This window comes from Hippichthys cyanospilos, chromosome 1 (genome assembly GCF_059441005.1).
Source record: "Hippichthys cyanospilos isolate Australia breed blue-spotted pipefish chromosome 1, RoL_Hcya_1.0, whole genome shotgun sequence".
NCBI classification, from domain to species: domain Eukaryota; kingdom Metazoa; phylum Chordata; class Actinopteri; order Syngnathiformes; family Syngnathidae; genus Hippichthys; species Hippichthys cyanospilos.
In genome coordinates, this window is record NC_142369.1 from 6,397,912 (window position 1) to 6,415,373 (window position 17,462).

General features: G+C 42.4%; 1 protein-coding gene across 1 annotated transcript; it reads left to right on the plus strand.

The window, feature by feature from the left end:
* Positions 1 to 104: 104 nt before the first annotated feature.
* Positions 105 to 17,410, plus strand: spag17 (sperm associated antigen 17). The gene is made up of 47 exons (XM_088415897.1): positions 105 to 269; positions 528 to 668; positions 1,208 to 1,267; positions 1,343 to 1,471; positions 1,540 to 1,678; positions 3,147 to 3,338; positions 3,463 to 3,647; positions 3,706 to 3,858; positions 4,789 to 4,837; positions 4,921 to 5,036; positions 5,103 to 5,297; positions 5,368 to 5,472; positions 6,385 to 6,535; positions 6,612 to 6,818; positions 6,892 to 6,929; positions 7,065 to 7,178; positions 7,265 to 7,419; positions 7,718 to 7,815; positions 7,892 to 7,962; positions 8,032 to 8,265; positions 8,354 to 8,468; positions 9,056 to 9,298; positions 9,926 to 10,080; positions 10,163 to 10,304; positions 10,403 to 10,536; positions 10,969 to 11,056; positions 11,225 to 11,385; positions 11,460 to 11,738; positions 11,818 to 11,973; positions 12,484 to 12,608; positions 12,687 to 12,817; positions 12,886 to 13,019; positions 13,448 to 13,621; positions 13,693 to 13,800; positions 13,944 to 13,995; positions 14,065 to 14,155; positions 14,222 to 14,272; positions 14,430 to 14,520; positions 14,629 to 14,746; positions 15,152 to 15,206; positions 15,283 to 15,338; positions 15,411 to 15,559; positions 16,345 to 16,523; positions 16,587 to 16,647; positions 16,709 to 16,856; positions 16,963 to 17,130; positions 17,212 to 17,410. Exons 1-47 carry the CDS (start codon positions 159 to 161, stop codon positions 17,238 to 17,240), a joined length of 6,036 nt encoding a protein of 2,011 aa, XP_088272023.1. The 5' UTR covers positions 105 to 158; the 3' UTR covers positions 17,241 to 17,410.
* The last annotated feature ends 52 nt before the right edge of the window (positions 17,411 to 17,462 follow it).

Consider the following 17,462-nt stretch of genomic DNA (forward strand, 5'->3'; position numbering starts at 1 on the left):
AAAAAACGTCTACCTTGAAAGCTTCCGGAAGTTTCCGGATATGACTTCCTGGTGGTTGTCATAGGCAACACCGACGCAGGTAGACGCCACAAGGTCGAGGATGGCGGTTGTATTTCTAACTTGAGTTTAAATTCTATTCATAACGTTGTTGAAGCGAAATGGCACCCAAGGCTGCCAAAAAAGGCGCAGCGACTAAAAAGACCGCCGCCGCACAGGGTTCAGATGTCCAGACTTGGGAAAGTGGTCTCGCCAATGCAATTTTTGACGAGGTTTGCATGTTAGCATCAAATGCTAAACTTTTCAGGTGTTCAAACGTTTGGTGGCTGGTTTTCCATTTGAGAGTATTTCATTAAAACTGAGTTTTCAATGTATTATAATATTCTTATTAATATTATTATTATAAAAATACTGAAATATAATATTCTATGAAAACAGCAACAGCTGAGTAGAATTATTATATTTTTTTTTTTTTTGAGGTACGTTGTGATGTTTACAACTCTATGTAAATGTTGAGTGTCCTCACTCAGGAAAACTGGCACGCGTGCGTGTGCGTGCTGGTGGGTCGAGGTCCACACGACGAGGAGCTGATCCGGACGTTAGCTCGAGCAGTGCAGCAACCACAACGCAAACTTTTCAGCGCACTCAGTTGGGAAGAAACTGAGGCCAGGGTAGCTAACTTGCTGGTCGTCAAAGCTAGCATCAATATTGTTCAAAGTTATTTCAAGGGGAAGTCAACCCCCAAATTTTCTTTGCTATAAATTGTTCTATGTTGCCCCATTTGTGCTAACACTGCATTCTGGCTAATATTTGAATTTGAGGAATAATAATTAAGCAGAAACATTTTTTATCAGTCTCAGGGCGCTGCCATTTTGATAATTGCTGTCGACTAAAAATGACACCATATTTGCTCAAAGTTCAGGTAACAACCAATCACGAGTCAGCTTGCAACCACATGACCAAACTCTGAAAACAGGTAAGCTGTGAATATCACCAACTGTGATGTCATTTCCAGTCGACAGCAAGTGACAAAATGGCCGTCCCCAGAGAGGGATGAAAACGAACGTATTCATATTCCCCAACCTCAATTATTAATAATAATGCCGTCATCTGGCTAAGTAGGGGCGCATAAAGCAAACTATCATGAAGACAATTTTTTTGACGCTCCCTTAAATTGATATGTGTCATTTGTCTAAATGTGTTTAAACAGATTCGCGAATATGGGAATCCCAAAGTCAAAAAACGAGATGCCTTTCCTCCGTTCTTCGAGGTTTGCGCCGTAGAGACGTAAAGTCGCGCGGCCTTCGTCCTCCAGCAACGAATATATAACGGTGTGTGTTGGCAGGTGACGATGCCCGCCAGGGAACTGCTCGAGGCCCGAGAGGCCATTCCTGCAGAGCTCATGGCTCAAATCATCAAGTTTATGCTGCTGCAGTTTAAAGAGCGTGACCTGAAAAGACGAAAAACAGAGCAGGTGCGAGATGTAACAAATGTTTGCTCTTTAATTTTGCGTTCTTGTTGACTTTTTTTTTTTCTATCCAGGCTCAAGCTGCTGCTCCCGCCCCGAAGGAAAAAGCGGGCGGTAAAGGCAAAGGCAAAGACAAAAAAGCGGAAGAGCCACCTCCCAAACCCAAAACTAAGCTTAAACGCAGGGATGAGGTGGAGCCACCCAAGTACATAAGTAAACATTCTCTTGATTATTATTATTATTATAAATATTTTGGATTGTTTTTTATTGATTTTTTAAAAATACTGACCAAGCCCTCTTGCAAATAGCCCTTTGAAAAAGGTTTGTCATCGCCTGCCACAAGATGATGGCAAAGCGCAATTTTTGCCGAGATGAAACTCCTTTACTTGCATCAACATAGTTCTTGGCACCAAGATGCTGCAAGATGGCGACAAACACTAAGATAACTCCTTTATTAACGCAGCATAATTCATTTTCACCAGAATGTCAAAAGAAGGTGACAAAGTACTGTTTTTGTATAAATGAAATTCCTCAACGAATTTCAACATAGTTCCCTGGGACTAAGATTCTAAAAGAGGGTGGTAAATACTCCTTTTGAAACTCTTCTGTACTTGCGATTGTATAGTTCCTTGGCACCCAGATGCCACAAGATGGCAAAGTACTACTTTTGTCTAAAATCATTTCAACCAATTCCAACATAGTCCTTGACCCTAAGATGCCAGAGGTCAGGAAAGTACTACTTTTTTTTAAATCAAATTGTTTTACTTGCGTCTACCTACTTCCTTGTCACCAAGATGGCGTAAACGTCCTAATTTTGTCTGAATTAAGTTAAACAAATTCTTGTTTAATTCCTTGATACCAAAATGTCCAAGATGGCCGCAAAGCCCCACTCTTGTCTAAATGAAACTTCTTGACTCATGTGAGCATACCATAGTTTGTATGGAGATGCCACAAGAAGGTGTCAGCGTACTACTTTAGCCTAAATGAAATCCCTCAACACATTTCAGCATAGCTTAGCACCAAGATGGCACAAGATGGTGTCAAAGTGCTACTCTTGTCCAAAAGAAACTCCTTTACTTTCCTAAACAGTTTCTTACCCCCAAGATTGCAGATGTTGTACTCTTCTCTAAATAAAACTTGGTGCCAACATGGCAAAGAAGATGGCAAAGTACTACTTTTGTCTGAATTTAGCTAAACTAATTTCAACATACGTAATTGCTTGATCTAAAATACCTAACAGCTGCCCTTTTTGCACCACTTGTACAAAGTTGCCACAAGATCTGCCATCTTATGCAGCACTACTTCTGTCGACATTAAACTTCTTTGTTGCGTCTACATAGTTCCTTGGAAATATAATGGCAGTGGTACCACTTATGTATTAAAAAACAACTTTTGTATTAAAAACTCTTCAACTAATTTCAACAAAGTTTCTTATCACTAAGATACCACAAGATGGCGGCAAAGGTCAAGATTTTCCTAAATTAAGCTCCTTGAGTCATGACATCCTGTAGTTTGTACCAGAATGCCAAAAGATGCTGGCAAAGCACTACTTTTGTCTGAAAGAAACTTCAATTTCGTCAAGGTAGTTGCTTGGCATCAAGATGGCACTTTTTTTTTTTTTTACATGATGAAACGATCCATTGATCATTACAATCATCTCACAGCATTTACAATTTTGCAGACGACGAGCCCAACGACGGCCCTCAACACTACGTCCTGCTGATGGGCTTCCACCAGCCTCAGCTGGTGGGGACGCTGGACGGCGCCGGCGTGCCCGTCGCCAACATCATCAAGCTGAGCGCCACGCTCCCATCCTCCGATGAGGACCAGGGCGAGGACCAGGACGAGGACGAGGAAAACGTGGAGCCCAGTGGTGAGCTGGAACAAAAAGAAGATGTATTCACTCACAAACATTTCTTTCTTCATCCCGTTAAGCTAGCTAAAAATTCAACTAAGAAGCAGAACGGAGCTCAATTTTATTTGCTTTTTTCTGCCAGCGGAGGAAATTGCCGCCAAAGAGGCGTTTGCTGCGCAGACCAAGGTTCTGGACCACTTCTGGGGCTCTCTGAGGCAGGTTTTAGACAGCGGAGGGACAAACTCCAGACTCCACAACGTGGCTCAGCTGGAGTATGCCGTGCCGGACTCGTTGATGCCCTTTGACCACCAGGATTTCGAGGCTGTGGTACGTCGCCGCTCGCGTCCCTCCTATGTTTGTCTTTGGCGCTCACGCCCGCTTGCAGATGGCGGCGGCAACGCAATTGTTCGACGGCGTGGCCAATCTCATCTATGACTGCCTGGACTGGCGCAAGCAGCACCAGCACTACTTGGACAGCGTCAGCTTCGTGCGTGTGCCCTCTGTGCTCTCGGGGCAGGATGCTTCACCGTCCGCTGAGGTACACACACAAGCTTATGACTAGTTATGGATGGATTGAGTTATATTTTTTTGTCTAACCAGATTTCAGCTTTTATTTGTCGCCACAACAATCTAGGGCTCTCACTTGCGATTATTCTTGGAATCGATTTTGCTAATCGGGTAGTCGGTTAAAATTTTAATGTGCACGGGACTCTATTAAAAAAACAAACATCTTTTTTTGTGTTAACTCTTTCCATCCCAGTTCAAATTGATTTTTCACGTCTATAGTCATCATTGGCAGTGAATGGGCTATTGTTTATTCACCGATTAGTCAGTGTTTATTTGAAATGGCTAGGTGCTCAAAAAAAGACTAAAAACCAATCAAGTAATATCATAAGAGAGCTTTCTGTTTGAGTCATTCTTTTCCAATGCAAAAGCAGACGTTTGCAAACGTAATGATAGGATTTTATGAAAGGACAAATTAGAGCGAAAGTATGGCTCTGTACTAGAGCAATTAATTTGTTGACTAGTCAGTGATTCTGATTTTGAAAGGTGTTTTAATCTCTAAATTTTTTTCTTTTTTTTATGGTTTTAAAATGTTTATTAAATGGTGCACCTCTCAACGATTATTTGCTCATTAATATATTTGTCGATTTACTCAAAAACTATTTTAAAACAGCCATTTATTGATTCACCAATCGATTTGTTTTCGAACAGTTGATTATTTTTAACAGTTCTGATCTCATCTGAGCCGAGCCTTTAAAATTATTACAATTATTTACAATTATTACTGGCCAGTGAAACGTTAGCTACATTAGCACTGGGACCGTTTTCTTATTTTAAGAGTCAAACCTGTTTAGCTCACCAAACTGCTTCCATCTTCTGACTGCTTAACTTTTATAACTGTGATATACATACACAAATTATTCACATACGTCTTTGGTTAAATCACGACTTTTTTGTCTGGCAGACCGGACCTAGTGTGTCCCCGCGCTCAAAGAAGCGCCCACCACCGATAAGTAAGCGCTTCCTTCATCATCATCATCATCAACCTGCTTTTTATCACAAGCCCACCTCGTTGCGGTTTTCTTTTTCCAAACAGAAAAGTCCTCAGCTCTGACCACCGAAGTGGACATGAATCACTACAACGTCCTCATGGAGCACATTCCGGCCGAGGCCCACTCCGTTCCGCTCATCCTGCATTGCGTGCTGGAGCAGGTTTGCGCTTCTTCAGACATTTTGCCAGCGCCCTAAATCTCAGGCGCCTTGCCTTTGTGTGTCCAGGTCGTGTTGACAGTCGAGCAGCCCCTTCCAGCGCAAGCGGCTGACGACGCCGACCCTCAGACCTCTCCGGTTCTGGATCATCACGTGGTGGGCCGAATGTTGGACAATGTCTTGCCTCAGATCCAAGCAGAAGAGGAGAGGGGTGAACTGCTGCATAGTTTGTTGACCACAGTACAGAGAGAAGAAGACAAGGAAGTGTGTGAGGGGCAACGCGTGTAAAATAAAATAAAGCGCCAACTCCATCGTCTTTTGTGTTCCGCCTTAGATGCTCAAGAAGCAATTCGGGTTGGAGACGACGCCAAGGAGATCCGAGCAGCCATTCATCATCAGATATCATGATGAAAGGGCACTACGCTTAATTGGCATCACTGTAAGTGAAATGCGTATTTCCAGTTATTTTTATGTCCTCATTTATTCACTCTTAGTGTGTGTAAATGGCAAAATGTAAATTTGATGATTTGATACCATTTGTCTTAACATATTATGCTTATACGGGTTTGATATGTGAAATTCAGGCTAGTATGCAAGTATGCAAGTTGTAATTCTGCTGAGCCTCAAAAAATTAAACTACAGAATAAAGTTGTTTATGTTACATCGGTTCGAGATTAATGCAAGATATGCTAATGCTTCATAATGCTCTTCAATTTAACTGCTTTGCTGATGTATTGTCAGTTGTTCGAACTGATTTTCACATTTTCTGGGGGGTCAGGGCTCTATCCCTGTTTGCATACCACTATGATATAAAAACATATAAGCACAGCTGTATTATCAATTAGTTTAGCATTTTTTTGTTACTCATTTCACAACGTAAAATTTTAATACATGTTGTTCACCAAAAGCCAATCAACAAGTGACACATAACAAGATTAGTATAGTTGTGCTCATAAGATTACGTACTTATGGTATATAAATGTATAAGTACAACTGTACTATAAATTATTTTATGTCACTCAATTCACGACATTAGCAAAGCTGTGACGTACAACGTACAACATATAAAAATATTTTTTTCTTCATCGGAGCTCTTTTAAATTACCAAGGATGGTTGTGCTATTTTATGAGCACAACCATTATGAATTCTTTCGCATTTTGTGTTAATTCACAATGTTAGCCATGAAACACGTTGTTTTGAACAGAAGTCAAGCTAACGCTAGCCAACATGAGACTTTTTTTTTTTTTTTACAGTTGTGCTTGTAAGTTTACATTCCCGAAAAGTATGCAAACTTATGAGTACTACTGTAAATATGACGCATTTAATGACTTGTTTTTGCAATACTTGTAGGAGATTCAAGGTTTGGATCCAGCCGAGGAGGAGGTGTCCATGATGAAGTGGTCGCCCGCGTGGACGCTCATCAACTCTGTGGCTCAGAGGCGCCCCAACGGTTCCTGCTGGTGGTCCATCAAACAGCAGCTCCAACGCTTATGCACCGATGGTCTGAAAAAAAAAATTTTTTTTACAGTTTTAAAAAAATATATAGTTTATTTGGAATTCTTACCCATGCTCCATAGATGAGATGTCATGGCCGCAAGTGGAGCGCTTCTTTCACCAGAGCGTGTTTGAGAGCATGCCGCTGACGGGATTGGATGAAGATGGCGTTCTGGGAAAAGATTGCAGACCTTTGGGAATCGTGCACCCCTCTGAAAAACAGTCCATCAACCCCTGGGACAATCCGTTGTCCTTCGCGAAGCAGAAGCTTCGCAACCTGCGCAAGAAATGTGTGTTGTTGCTTTAGTCAATCAAATGTATTCTTATTTTTTCACTTTTTCACAATTTCCTTCTCTGCTGTAGGTACAACATTTCTAAACGAAGACGGTGATTCGACAGAGGTGTTTGTATTTTAATCGCTACATTGGTGGCATTTTGTTGAGACCTATAACACAAACTGTTTCATTATTCCTTCAGAGATTTTGAAAAATTCTTATTTACATGTCACTTAAGATTATTGCTTTTCACGCAATCAGGTCATCGAGCACCAACTTGTCCAGCTGGACCTGGCTGACATTCAGAGTTGTCGAATGAGGTCCCTTAAGGACTGGCACTACGTTGAACACTACGATGCAACTATCTTACCTCAGGTGACTTCTAATTGCCTAGGAAATCACCATCTCGTGCCTCGCCGTTTAAATGTTATACAGTACCTGTATATTGTTTTTGGGGGCAGGTCCTCCAGTCGGCTGCCCAGCAATATCGCTGTCTGGACACACTCAGAGGAAGTCATAATAACGTCATGTACATTTTCTGCCACAATCCCATGAGTCCTGATCGCTCTTGCAAGGAATTCTGGGATGTAGCCATTCACACAGATGTCAAGTTCAGGTGAGACAAGGCTCCAAATAAGCGGTTTTGCATCACTGTTTGCTGTGTGAATTTAAATAAAATTAAATAATAATCATTGTTAATAATGCCATATTATTGTTTAATAAAATACTAGCTTGAGGTCCCTGGTATAAACCTGCAAAATCTAAATGGGCCACAAATTTTGAAAATTTATCCTCAAATTAAGTTAATGATTCGCAAAACTGCTCTGCAAAGAAAATATACATTAAAAGCTTTGTGAGAGAGGTCATTGGTTGTTGGATTTGCGTGGAACATGATGAATCTGAAATTTGTTAAGAACATATTTGGAGCACGTAGCAGACACCATCAAAGACTGGATTGAGAAAGAGGAGCTCAAAAGGGAATTGTTGGAAAGCATTTCTGCGCAAGCTGCAGGTAATATAGCTGAGCTTCACGCGACACAACTGTATTATTTGTTTATTGAAATAAATGCATCTTTCTCTTGGACAAGAAATAAAAAAGGTGGATTTGATAGAGGAAGACGAATCTCGGGAGCCATTTGTCACAAAAATCTCGCTTAAGGTTTGTACATTAAAAAAAAAAAAAAATCTAGACATGTCAAAAGTATTGACCCGTCATTCCAATCGGCAGGCTTCCAAGCTGGAGGAAGAGAAGCTGAAAGAAGAAGAAAACAAAAAAGGCAAAAAGCCGGCGAAGGGGGCGGCGGGTAAGAAGGGGGCGGCGGAACCCAAGTCGGCGGAGGTTAAGAAAAGCGACAAATCCGGCAACACGGGGAAGACCAAAGATACGACCGACATCTCCACTGCACCCAGCGCCGACCAGTTGCTTTCAAATAAAGTGGACGACAAAGAGGAGCCCGACCCTGTACGAACATACACAAGATATGCAAAATGATATACTCTACATGGTTCACAAAATCTCGCGGTTTTAACTTTTTGCTCCTCAAACTTAGGGGTTCACAGGCTTCCACATGGATGGAATGTTGGTCCATCTGTCAGGGTGTATCCAGTCCCTCTTTCCGGCGGCCGGGGGCCACGTTACAGTGGAGACCATCAACTATGTCGAAGGTCAAGTCATTTGCACGTTTGGGAACTTACTTTGTGGTGCCTTGAGATATGGGTGACTTCATTGAAGAGAATTAAAACACATGTATGCAAAACAGATATACAACTGATGGAAGAAAGGCCTCACTTGCTTAATGTTAACACTGATTAGCGTTTATGTTGCGGGCGTTATCCCTGCAACTGATTGAACACAAAATGATTCAGCAACATGAAGTCACAATGTTCATATGGTCTTTATCCTCTGCGTTGAATGCTAGAGAGTCTGACTGCAGTATCCAATCTCAGCCCTCCCACAAACTGCCCCACACGTCCATGTTGAATATTTTTAAAGTAAAAATACTTCCAGTTTTGGAATTCATGTCTTTCCATACCCGGTTTCAACATCAAAGTTTAATCTTAATACAATTTCAATTAAAAAAAAAAAAGTACAGGGATGTGGCAGGGATGTGGCGAGGAGGGGCTGAGAAGGGTTCCTGCAATTTGACTCTTCTCATTGAACTCTTATTAGTGCTGTGCTGATGATCTGGGAGAGGAGCTGAGTTCTTATTCCTCCCACTGAAATTTGATGTGATCGTGACACTTCACTATAGGTTCCAGCATGCTGAAAGTGGCCGTGAGGAAAGATGGCCACCATTTCTACACACACATCAGCCATGCTGTCACTGCACAAAGAATAGACGCTAAAGTTAAGGAGCCACATCGTACCGACTCCACCCCACCGAAAGAGCCCCCTGTCAAGACCACCATAGTCACAAAGCGTTCCTTCTCGGCCTTGCTGGATAATGGCGTCCGGCTGTCTTACAGTTTTCAAAGACCACCAGAGAAATGCCAAGGTGTGACACCGCCCAGCAAATGCTTGGTTATTTTGTCAAAAACTTACATGATGACTATACAAGGAGATACATTTTCTATCATTTGCAAAAAAATACTAGTGAGCTGCTAAGCTACATATGTGAATGTATTATACTGCCCCCAAGTGGCCAGGGTTCCCACATCAGAAGCAGCAGCACACAATGGCCCCTGAACTGAAGTAAAAAAAAATGTCTTGACCCCAAAAAACGTAAAAAAAAAAATATTTGGGATAGAATTAGTTAATTGTAGACAACATATTGATGTTTACTGCTGAAAATTGTTAGCTAAATTGACCATGGTTTAAAAAAACACATTATTTTCTAATCATTTCAATTGTAAATGTTGATTTAAGATCATTTTGGGTCAAATCTTGTATCTCAAGACTGTATAGAGTATTTTTGAACAATCCAGTTACAAGAAAGGTCAACATTTTCTAAGATATGTCATAATGTGCTAACTATCAAGAATAAAACAGAAGAAGAAAAGTTAATACTTCTTTGACTGTAAAACCATTTCTTATTGAGTTACTTCCCATTTGCTTACGTTGTCATTGATAGCATCCATGTAGAATATTTCCAAAATACCGAAAAACGTCCACACCTTTGCAGTCCCAGTCGAGAATCTCAACGAACCAGACAAAGGTTTGCAAGAATCCACCTCTGCAGCCCTGGTCGGGAGTCCCAAAGAAACAGAGAACCATCCGCAAGAGTCGATGGGAGCGGGGCTAACCGAAGCCCCAAAGACCGACGATGCAGATGGACAGGTATTTTTATCGTGTATATTCGCCATGCTGGAACATTTCCTTGTTGGATTTTTTTGTTTTGATTTTTGGATTGTGCCCTCAGCTCGACGACACGTCCTTAGCACCGGCAGAATCGGATGAACGGAAACCGTCTGAGACTCAAGCAAAAGTCCCGCTAAATCCACTCAACAGTCTCAGTTTTTCCATCCCCAGTGGCCTACTTGTGCAGTTTATGCGTGATGACGGTTAGTCATGTCATTTTTTCCCTCCGAAACAACTCTGACACTTGTTTATGGCATGGTAACAGCAAAATGTATAGCTGTGTTTGCGTGTGTCTTCTCAGAGGAGCAAGCCATGCTGGTGCGACTGAGTTTTCAAGTCACAGGTCATCAGGGACCCTCTCTCGCAAAAGAGGCCTCCCGCATCGTCACCAGCCAAGGAACTGTCATCCGGTACATGAGGGATGGCTCCAGCGAGGTAGAAATAGCGGGGCATTTAGTTGTTCTTTTTGCAGTTTTTTTTTTAAATTCATTTTTAACTTATTTTTAAAGATTTGCTAGTTATTTTTAATTTCTTCTTTGGGGGGGGGTTGTTATATATATATATATATATATATAATATATATATATATATATATATATATATATATATATATAATGTGTGTGTGTGTGTCCTTGAGCAAGACACTGAAGCCCCAATTGCTCCTGATGCTGTGTCATCAGTAGGTAAATGACTAGTTAGTATAAAGTGCTTTGAGTACCCATGATAGAGAAGCGCTATATACTGTAAGTGGGGGAAAAAAAAAAAACGATTTCCTTTTTGTTATTTCTTCAGGAAAAAAATGTTATTTCACTTTAAATTGTGGTTATTTTGATTTACTTATGTCAACGCAAATAACCTTTGTTGCAGGTGCTCTTTGCAGATGGCACCATCAGTACCAGCTCAGATTCTGGTCCAGTGTGGGTAGAGGAAATCGAAGAAAAAGAAACCACAGATGGCAAGAAAACCCCACTGATATCAATTTAAGTCTGTGTGTGTGTGCTTGCGTGTGTGCATGTGCATACACTGTATATACTGTTATATATATATATATATATATATATATATATATATATATATATATATATATATATATATATATATATATATATATATGCACTTCTAGAGCAGAATCCCGAGAACCAAGTTACCGCCCCTCCCCCTCAAGGGTTTTGGGCGACGACAACGCCCTGCGGTGCTCGCATATGCACTGTCGGTAGCACACACGAAGAGACCCCGACCTGCGCTCTTTTATCTTACAAGATGTCTGACCCAGTCACTCACAAGGTGAGAGTCCTGCAGTTGCGGCGCCAACGGCCAAGTTTGCGTGACCGTCTTGGCTTTCTTTGCTCGGCTTGCAGGAGATGCTGAGTCGGGAAGATCTGGTGGTGATGGTGAGCAAGCCAGACGGCTCTTTCAGCGTTGATCATGCAGATGGAACGAGGATCACTACGTTCTACCAAGAAAGGACCTCAAGCACTGATGGAGACCAAAGTGGCACTTGTATAGAGGGGGAGAGGGTGGTGGTCGTGGAGAACGAGGCCTGCGCTACTGTGGTGATGTACCCTGAACGACACGTGGCTGAAATCTGGCTGGCGGATGGGACTGTTATCACCGGGAATATCGAAGGAGATTATCATGTGGGTGCTTTTTGTCACTGTGAATCATTGTGTTATTCCTTATTTATTTATTTATTTATTTATTTATTTATTGTCAAAGGTGGTCCCATCCAACGTTGGACTCCTGCACATCCAAACTGATGGCAAGTGCGTCTACACCAGTGAACCCGCTCAGGATGACCACTCCTCTTACATCATGTGTCACACTGACGAAGTGGCCTGTGACATAACAGACCAGGATGGAAGCCACTTTCAGGTAAGTTGCAGTGTACAGTTTAAAGGCATCTTGCCATTAAGATTGCCCTTAATGGTGAAATGTGCTCTATGGGAACCACATTATCCGATTTAAATTCTGGTTAATAGTGCATTTGTGGAATATGAATCAAGCAGCAAAGGGAGGGGGGCATTTTGCCTTTTGCTGGAAAGAACATAGTCCAGCTTGCAAACGTCATGTGATCAAACTCTGGAGACAACTGTTTTGCCGTTACCTGGGCCAAGAATTCTGATATAGTTTTCGGCCAACAGTACGTGATAAAATGGATTTAAAAATTAATTTTGCTGATCAACTCTTATTCAACGAATGCATTATTCAGAATTCCATGTTTGGCCGAGTGAATGGCACATAAAACATGTTTTTGTAAAGGAAATGTTTGGTTAGGCTTTATCTTTGAGTTACAAGCATGGTCAAAGAATGAATTAAACTCATACCTGAAATACACCACTGTACATCTTTTTAGGGCCTACTAAAGATTCACACTCTCTTCAGGTGTTGGATGATGGCCAGGTGACCACTCACATTGTTGTCCCAGCTCCACATCTGCTGCAAGAGGAAGAGGAGGATGAGGATGATGAGAATGAAATGATGTCAAAGCCCAGAGACCATTGTCCAAGGTGAAACAAGCGCACACACACACGCACTCTGTAAATGCGATGAATTGCACTTTACTGCTTGCTTGTGTTTGACCGCAGGCTGTTCCTGCTGCATGAGGACGGTTCTGGTTTTGAGCTCCTTAGTAGCCAAGCTGTGGCAGAGCTTCTGTACCAGGCTCACATGGACCCCACTGTGGCTCTGCTGAAGGACCCGCTGCCAGACACACAAGGTGAGAGACCATTTTGCTCGATGCTGTCCCGGTCAACAAGGCTACACAGCGTGTTGGAACTCCTCCAGATGAGTTTGGTATCACCGTCCTGAAGCCCAGCATCGAGAACGTGCGGTCCAAGTGGGTGCATGAGAAGCTGGACCTTGACAACTTACTTCAGAGCCTACGGAACCGCGGAGGGCATGAGCCCTATCATTTTGAGGTAGAAGACAATATACTGTATCTGGAGTGGCTCGCAACCTTTTTTCAATGATGTACCTCCTTGTTAAATATGTTTTCAGCAAAGTACCCCCTAACAAGTGCAAATTTTAAATGAAAAAAAATTGAAAACAGATAAATTGCTTCATGTTAATTTGCTCTTAATTTGAAAAAAAATATATAGTTCCATTTATGCATTCCCAAAGACATAATTTTACGTTTTTACAGAGTCCAGACATTCAACCTCATGCACTCATTTACAGTATATTTTCAAATATTAGGGTAAAGGAGTGTCTGAAAAAAGTTGGCAGAGAATGATACAAAAGTATAACCCCATATGAAAACCACTCCTGAATGGCGAAACCTTGACTTCCGAGTGTGTCGACTTAGTGATCAAACACAGCCTTTGACTCCGCCGTCTCTCCATCACAGAAATCTTCGAGTCCTTCCTTCGAGACCACTACAGGACAATGGTGCAGCCTGCAAAAGCGGACCATCGCCCGTGTAGCTGTCCGCAATTGCCCCAAAGTCCTGGAAATTCGGGAACTTTACCAGTATGGGCCTTTAAGCCAAAGGCTCAAAAATACAGTGGACATGCGGCTGAAGGCAAGGGATGACTACACACACCTTAGCTGATTTGATCTGAAGACGAGTCATTGTTTTGACTTGTCTTGCAGGAATATATTGAGGGTTTGATGCAGAAGGCACAGTGGTCCGCTGACGTGATGCTCAAGGAACCTCGCACTGAAGTGGAGCAAGCCCACGCCGGGGTTCTGCTTAGTCAGGTGCCACCAGCTTGATACTAACATATAATGTGAAATACCACGGATGGGCTAAGAGAAATGAACATAGATGTTACACTACAGCTCCTAGTGAAACGGTATTATTCATATTCAAAGTGTGCTAACGCAGCAGTGTTTTTTCAAAGTCTGTTCCAGAGGAAGTGCCCGAAGTCTGCCCCAGTATGACAAAGACCCCAGGTAAAGGGACTCTTTAGTCATGCCTGACTTGAATGTCCTTTTGTCTCATTGGCTTATGTCTGTCCACAGGAGACATTAGCAGTCTGTACAAGCAGGCCATGCAAACTCCAGTCGAGCTATTGGACGAATTAGAGGATCCTGCAATGACGGACCATGTCAGGTAGCGGTCGCTTTGGTACTCAACGTGACGTCTACAGGATCTCATTCTTCTTTTGTCTTCTTGCAGCTGCGCCGAGGCCAAGGAGTCAAAGTGGACAGACACGTTGGAACAGTACAGGTTAGGACTCGCGTCGCACCACACATGTCGCACATCTTTTAAAGTTTATTTGTATATCCCTTAATCACAAAAGAAAGCAGGAGGTGAGAGGTGAAGCGGCAGTAAAACAGGCCAAAAAATGTTCCTTTTGTTTTTTCTGTACGCGTGTGTCCTTCAGACAGGAGCTGTATGAAGTGAAGTCTTGCCTCGATGCGCTGAGAAAGAAGATCATCGTGCCGTACTTCCACCCGGAAAACAACGTGTTACACCAGGAAAGTGTTAGCCTGAACTTGTTTGTCGTCAGCACCGTTGGATGAAACTTTACTAAGTTCCTCGAACTGTACATATTATTAGTTGCTAATTGTACTCTTGTTTTACAGAGTCGTCTCTTCCGCCAAAGTCCAGACACAACGTCGATCTTGAGCACCACAACCGAAACGGAGTCAGACGATGCGGAAGAGACCTTACCAAGGGACATTCTGTTTGAAGACATTCGTAAGTATACAAGAATAGGATCATCAGCTACTTCACGGTTTTTCACTTTTCGTGGAGGGTTTTCGGTCCTCATTGACAGTGAAAAACGAGGGATTACTGTTTATACATACAACTGCACGTAAACTGCAGGGCTCAAATCATGAGAAAGAAATTGTGGCTTAAAGTTTGCTTTTTTTTTTAAATCTAGGTACTGTTAATCATCCAAAAAATACAATAATTTTCCTTAATTTTTGGAAATGCGTGTATAATACGTTGGGATGGATTTGGATTTCATATACAGTAGATCGTGTACATGGGGTTTTACAGTAACTGTTAGATCATTAACCTCTTTCTGAATTAGAAGATGTCTGGTGTGGTTCCATTAGGCTGACCCTCAAAAACATGAATCGTGTATTCTGGTTCTAGATGACATTGTAGAGCCAGAGCCCGTGGAACTTAGACCACCTTCTCATTTTCCCAGGTTTGTAGGCCACATGCGAAAGGTCGCTCACATACTAAAAAGAAGCTAATATTTGCAATCTGTGTCCACGCTTAAGTCACACGGCAGCAAGGAGCAGCAAGATACCCGACACAACATCTCCTACCGCAGCAGGTAACGTTCTCACGTCATTTTAACAGGAACTCAAATATGAATATGACTCTGTGTTTGGTGTGTGCCCGTGAGTGTCCATACCAGCTTTCAGCTGTCGGACCGACTCCGCCAGGCCTCTGAGGTCGGTCCAGGTCAACGTAACCGGGCAGCCCAGGCGGACGAGCGTCAGACTTCCACCTTCAATCATCAGCTCCAAACCTTTCGGCGTGCCAAATCATCACGTAAGACACATACCGGGAAACCTTCACCTTGTTTCTTCACACACTAGTTCACCTCGTCATATGGTGATGCCTTTACTGCCTCGCAGAACTGGAACTTATGAAACTCCTAACAGAAGTCTTCAAGCTATTACGGTTGTTAACAGTGGGAAAGTTCACATGCCAACTTGTCAATTAAATCAGTAATCAATTCATCGACAACTAATCTAAATTAATATAACTATTTTTGATAATCAGTTAATTGTTTGAAGACCTAAATTTATCCAAATGCTCAGAATTTGAGCCTCTCAAATGGAAATATCTTTAAAATACTCTGAGAATTCTATAGTTCAGTAAGAAAGCAGATTGCATTGAATTAAAATAAGATATTTGCTTTTACTTTGGAATAGAATGATGTTGATCTTTCACATTAAGAACAAATGAACTGGAACATGAGTTAACTTATTTCTAAGTTGTTTTATAGTGACTTCTTTGTAGGTTTTATACATATGCACGTCGTCATTAGTGATGCGATTTTCCAGCAGATGCAATAAAACTCATGAAGTCACGTGATCTTTCTTCCGATGTTGCTAAATAAAATATGCCTACTACATATGTAATTATAAGTTGAATATGTTAGACATTGATAGCTTAGCACCTGGTTTTAAGTCTTTGTTTGTTTTCCATAAAAAAATGGTTTGTAGGGAAGCCGGATGAAAAGGTTCAGAACCGCTGAGTTAAGTCATTGTTAGTTCCAGCCCGACACCGTTGTGCGCACTGCTTTGAAAAAAAAGAAATCCCATCCGCAGTTCCGCTCCGTGGAGGAACCGGTTCGGCGCCGGTGTCGCACCATTTCACTGGTCGACCCAAGCGTCATAATCAGGGGCTTTGAGCTGCGCCCGCCCAGCGTTGACTTTGGCTTGCAGAAGGACGGATCCTTCTCTGTCGTCACGGTGATCATGAAGAACGTGGGCGTGGACACCTGCAGGTGAATCTTCGTACGTCCCCACGAGGTCACAATGGCGACTTCACGGCTCGGCTTCTGTTCCAGGTTCCACGTGAAACAGCCTCCGATTTCCTCCGGCCTCCGTGTCAAGTACCAGCCGGGACCTGTAAGTTCAAAAAGCGTCATCAAACCAATGCGGTTCGTCTGTCATTTTGGCGTCCGTCCAGGTGCCGGCAGGTTTGCACATTGAACTCAACATCGAGTTGTTTGCCATGTGCGAGGCGCATGAGGGCTACATGGATCCCACCAAGTACATCTCCCACGATATTATCATCCCCACAGAGACTGACATCCTCTATCTGCCAGTCACAGCTAATATCCTTCAACTAACCTTTTAATTATATGTATGTATATGAATTTAAATGACTGTTTTGGCTGTTGTCAATGCACAGGCTTTTCGCAAGGTCCTTAGCTATTGTACCCATCCTTCCTGAGACGTTCTATGACATTTGGATGAGAGATCACTCCAGTTCATACAGCAAGAGGAGACGCACCGGGGATCCCAAACAGGCCCGCAGCCTCCCAGTGTCTCAGGGGCTCGGGCAGAATCCGCTCTCCTCCCGAGGGCCCGCCACCGCTGCCGACGCAGGTACATTTTTAGAAAGTCAACAAAAGGACTGGAATACAACATTTCACACATGGGGTATTTTTCTTTTCTTTTTCTTTACAGGGCACCATAAACGCACAGCTAGTCTGTAAAGATTGCTGTCATGAATCCACCAAAATTGAATAAAATAGTGATCAACTCTGTTGTGTATCATTTTCATAGCTTTGATTGTCATTCAATTGATGCTGTCTGAAAAGGTCATTAGAACAGAGCGCCGCAGGTAAGTCGCTGATTTCATCAATGCTACGTTTTTGTTAGCTCGTCAACCAAACATGCTAATGTTTTGCTAAGTGGTGTGAAGCCCAGTTAAAATG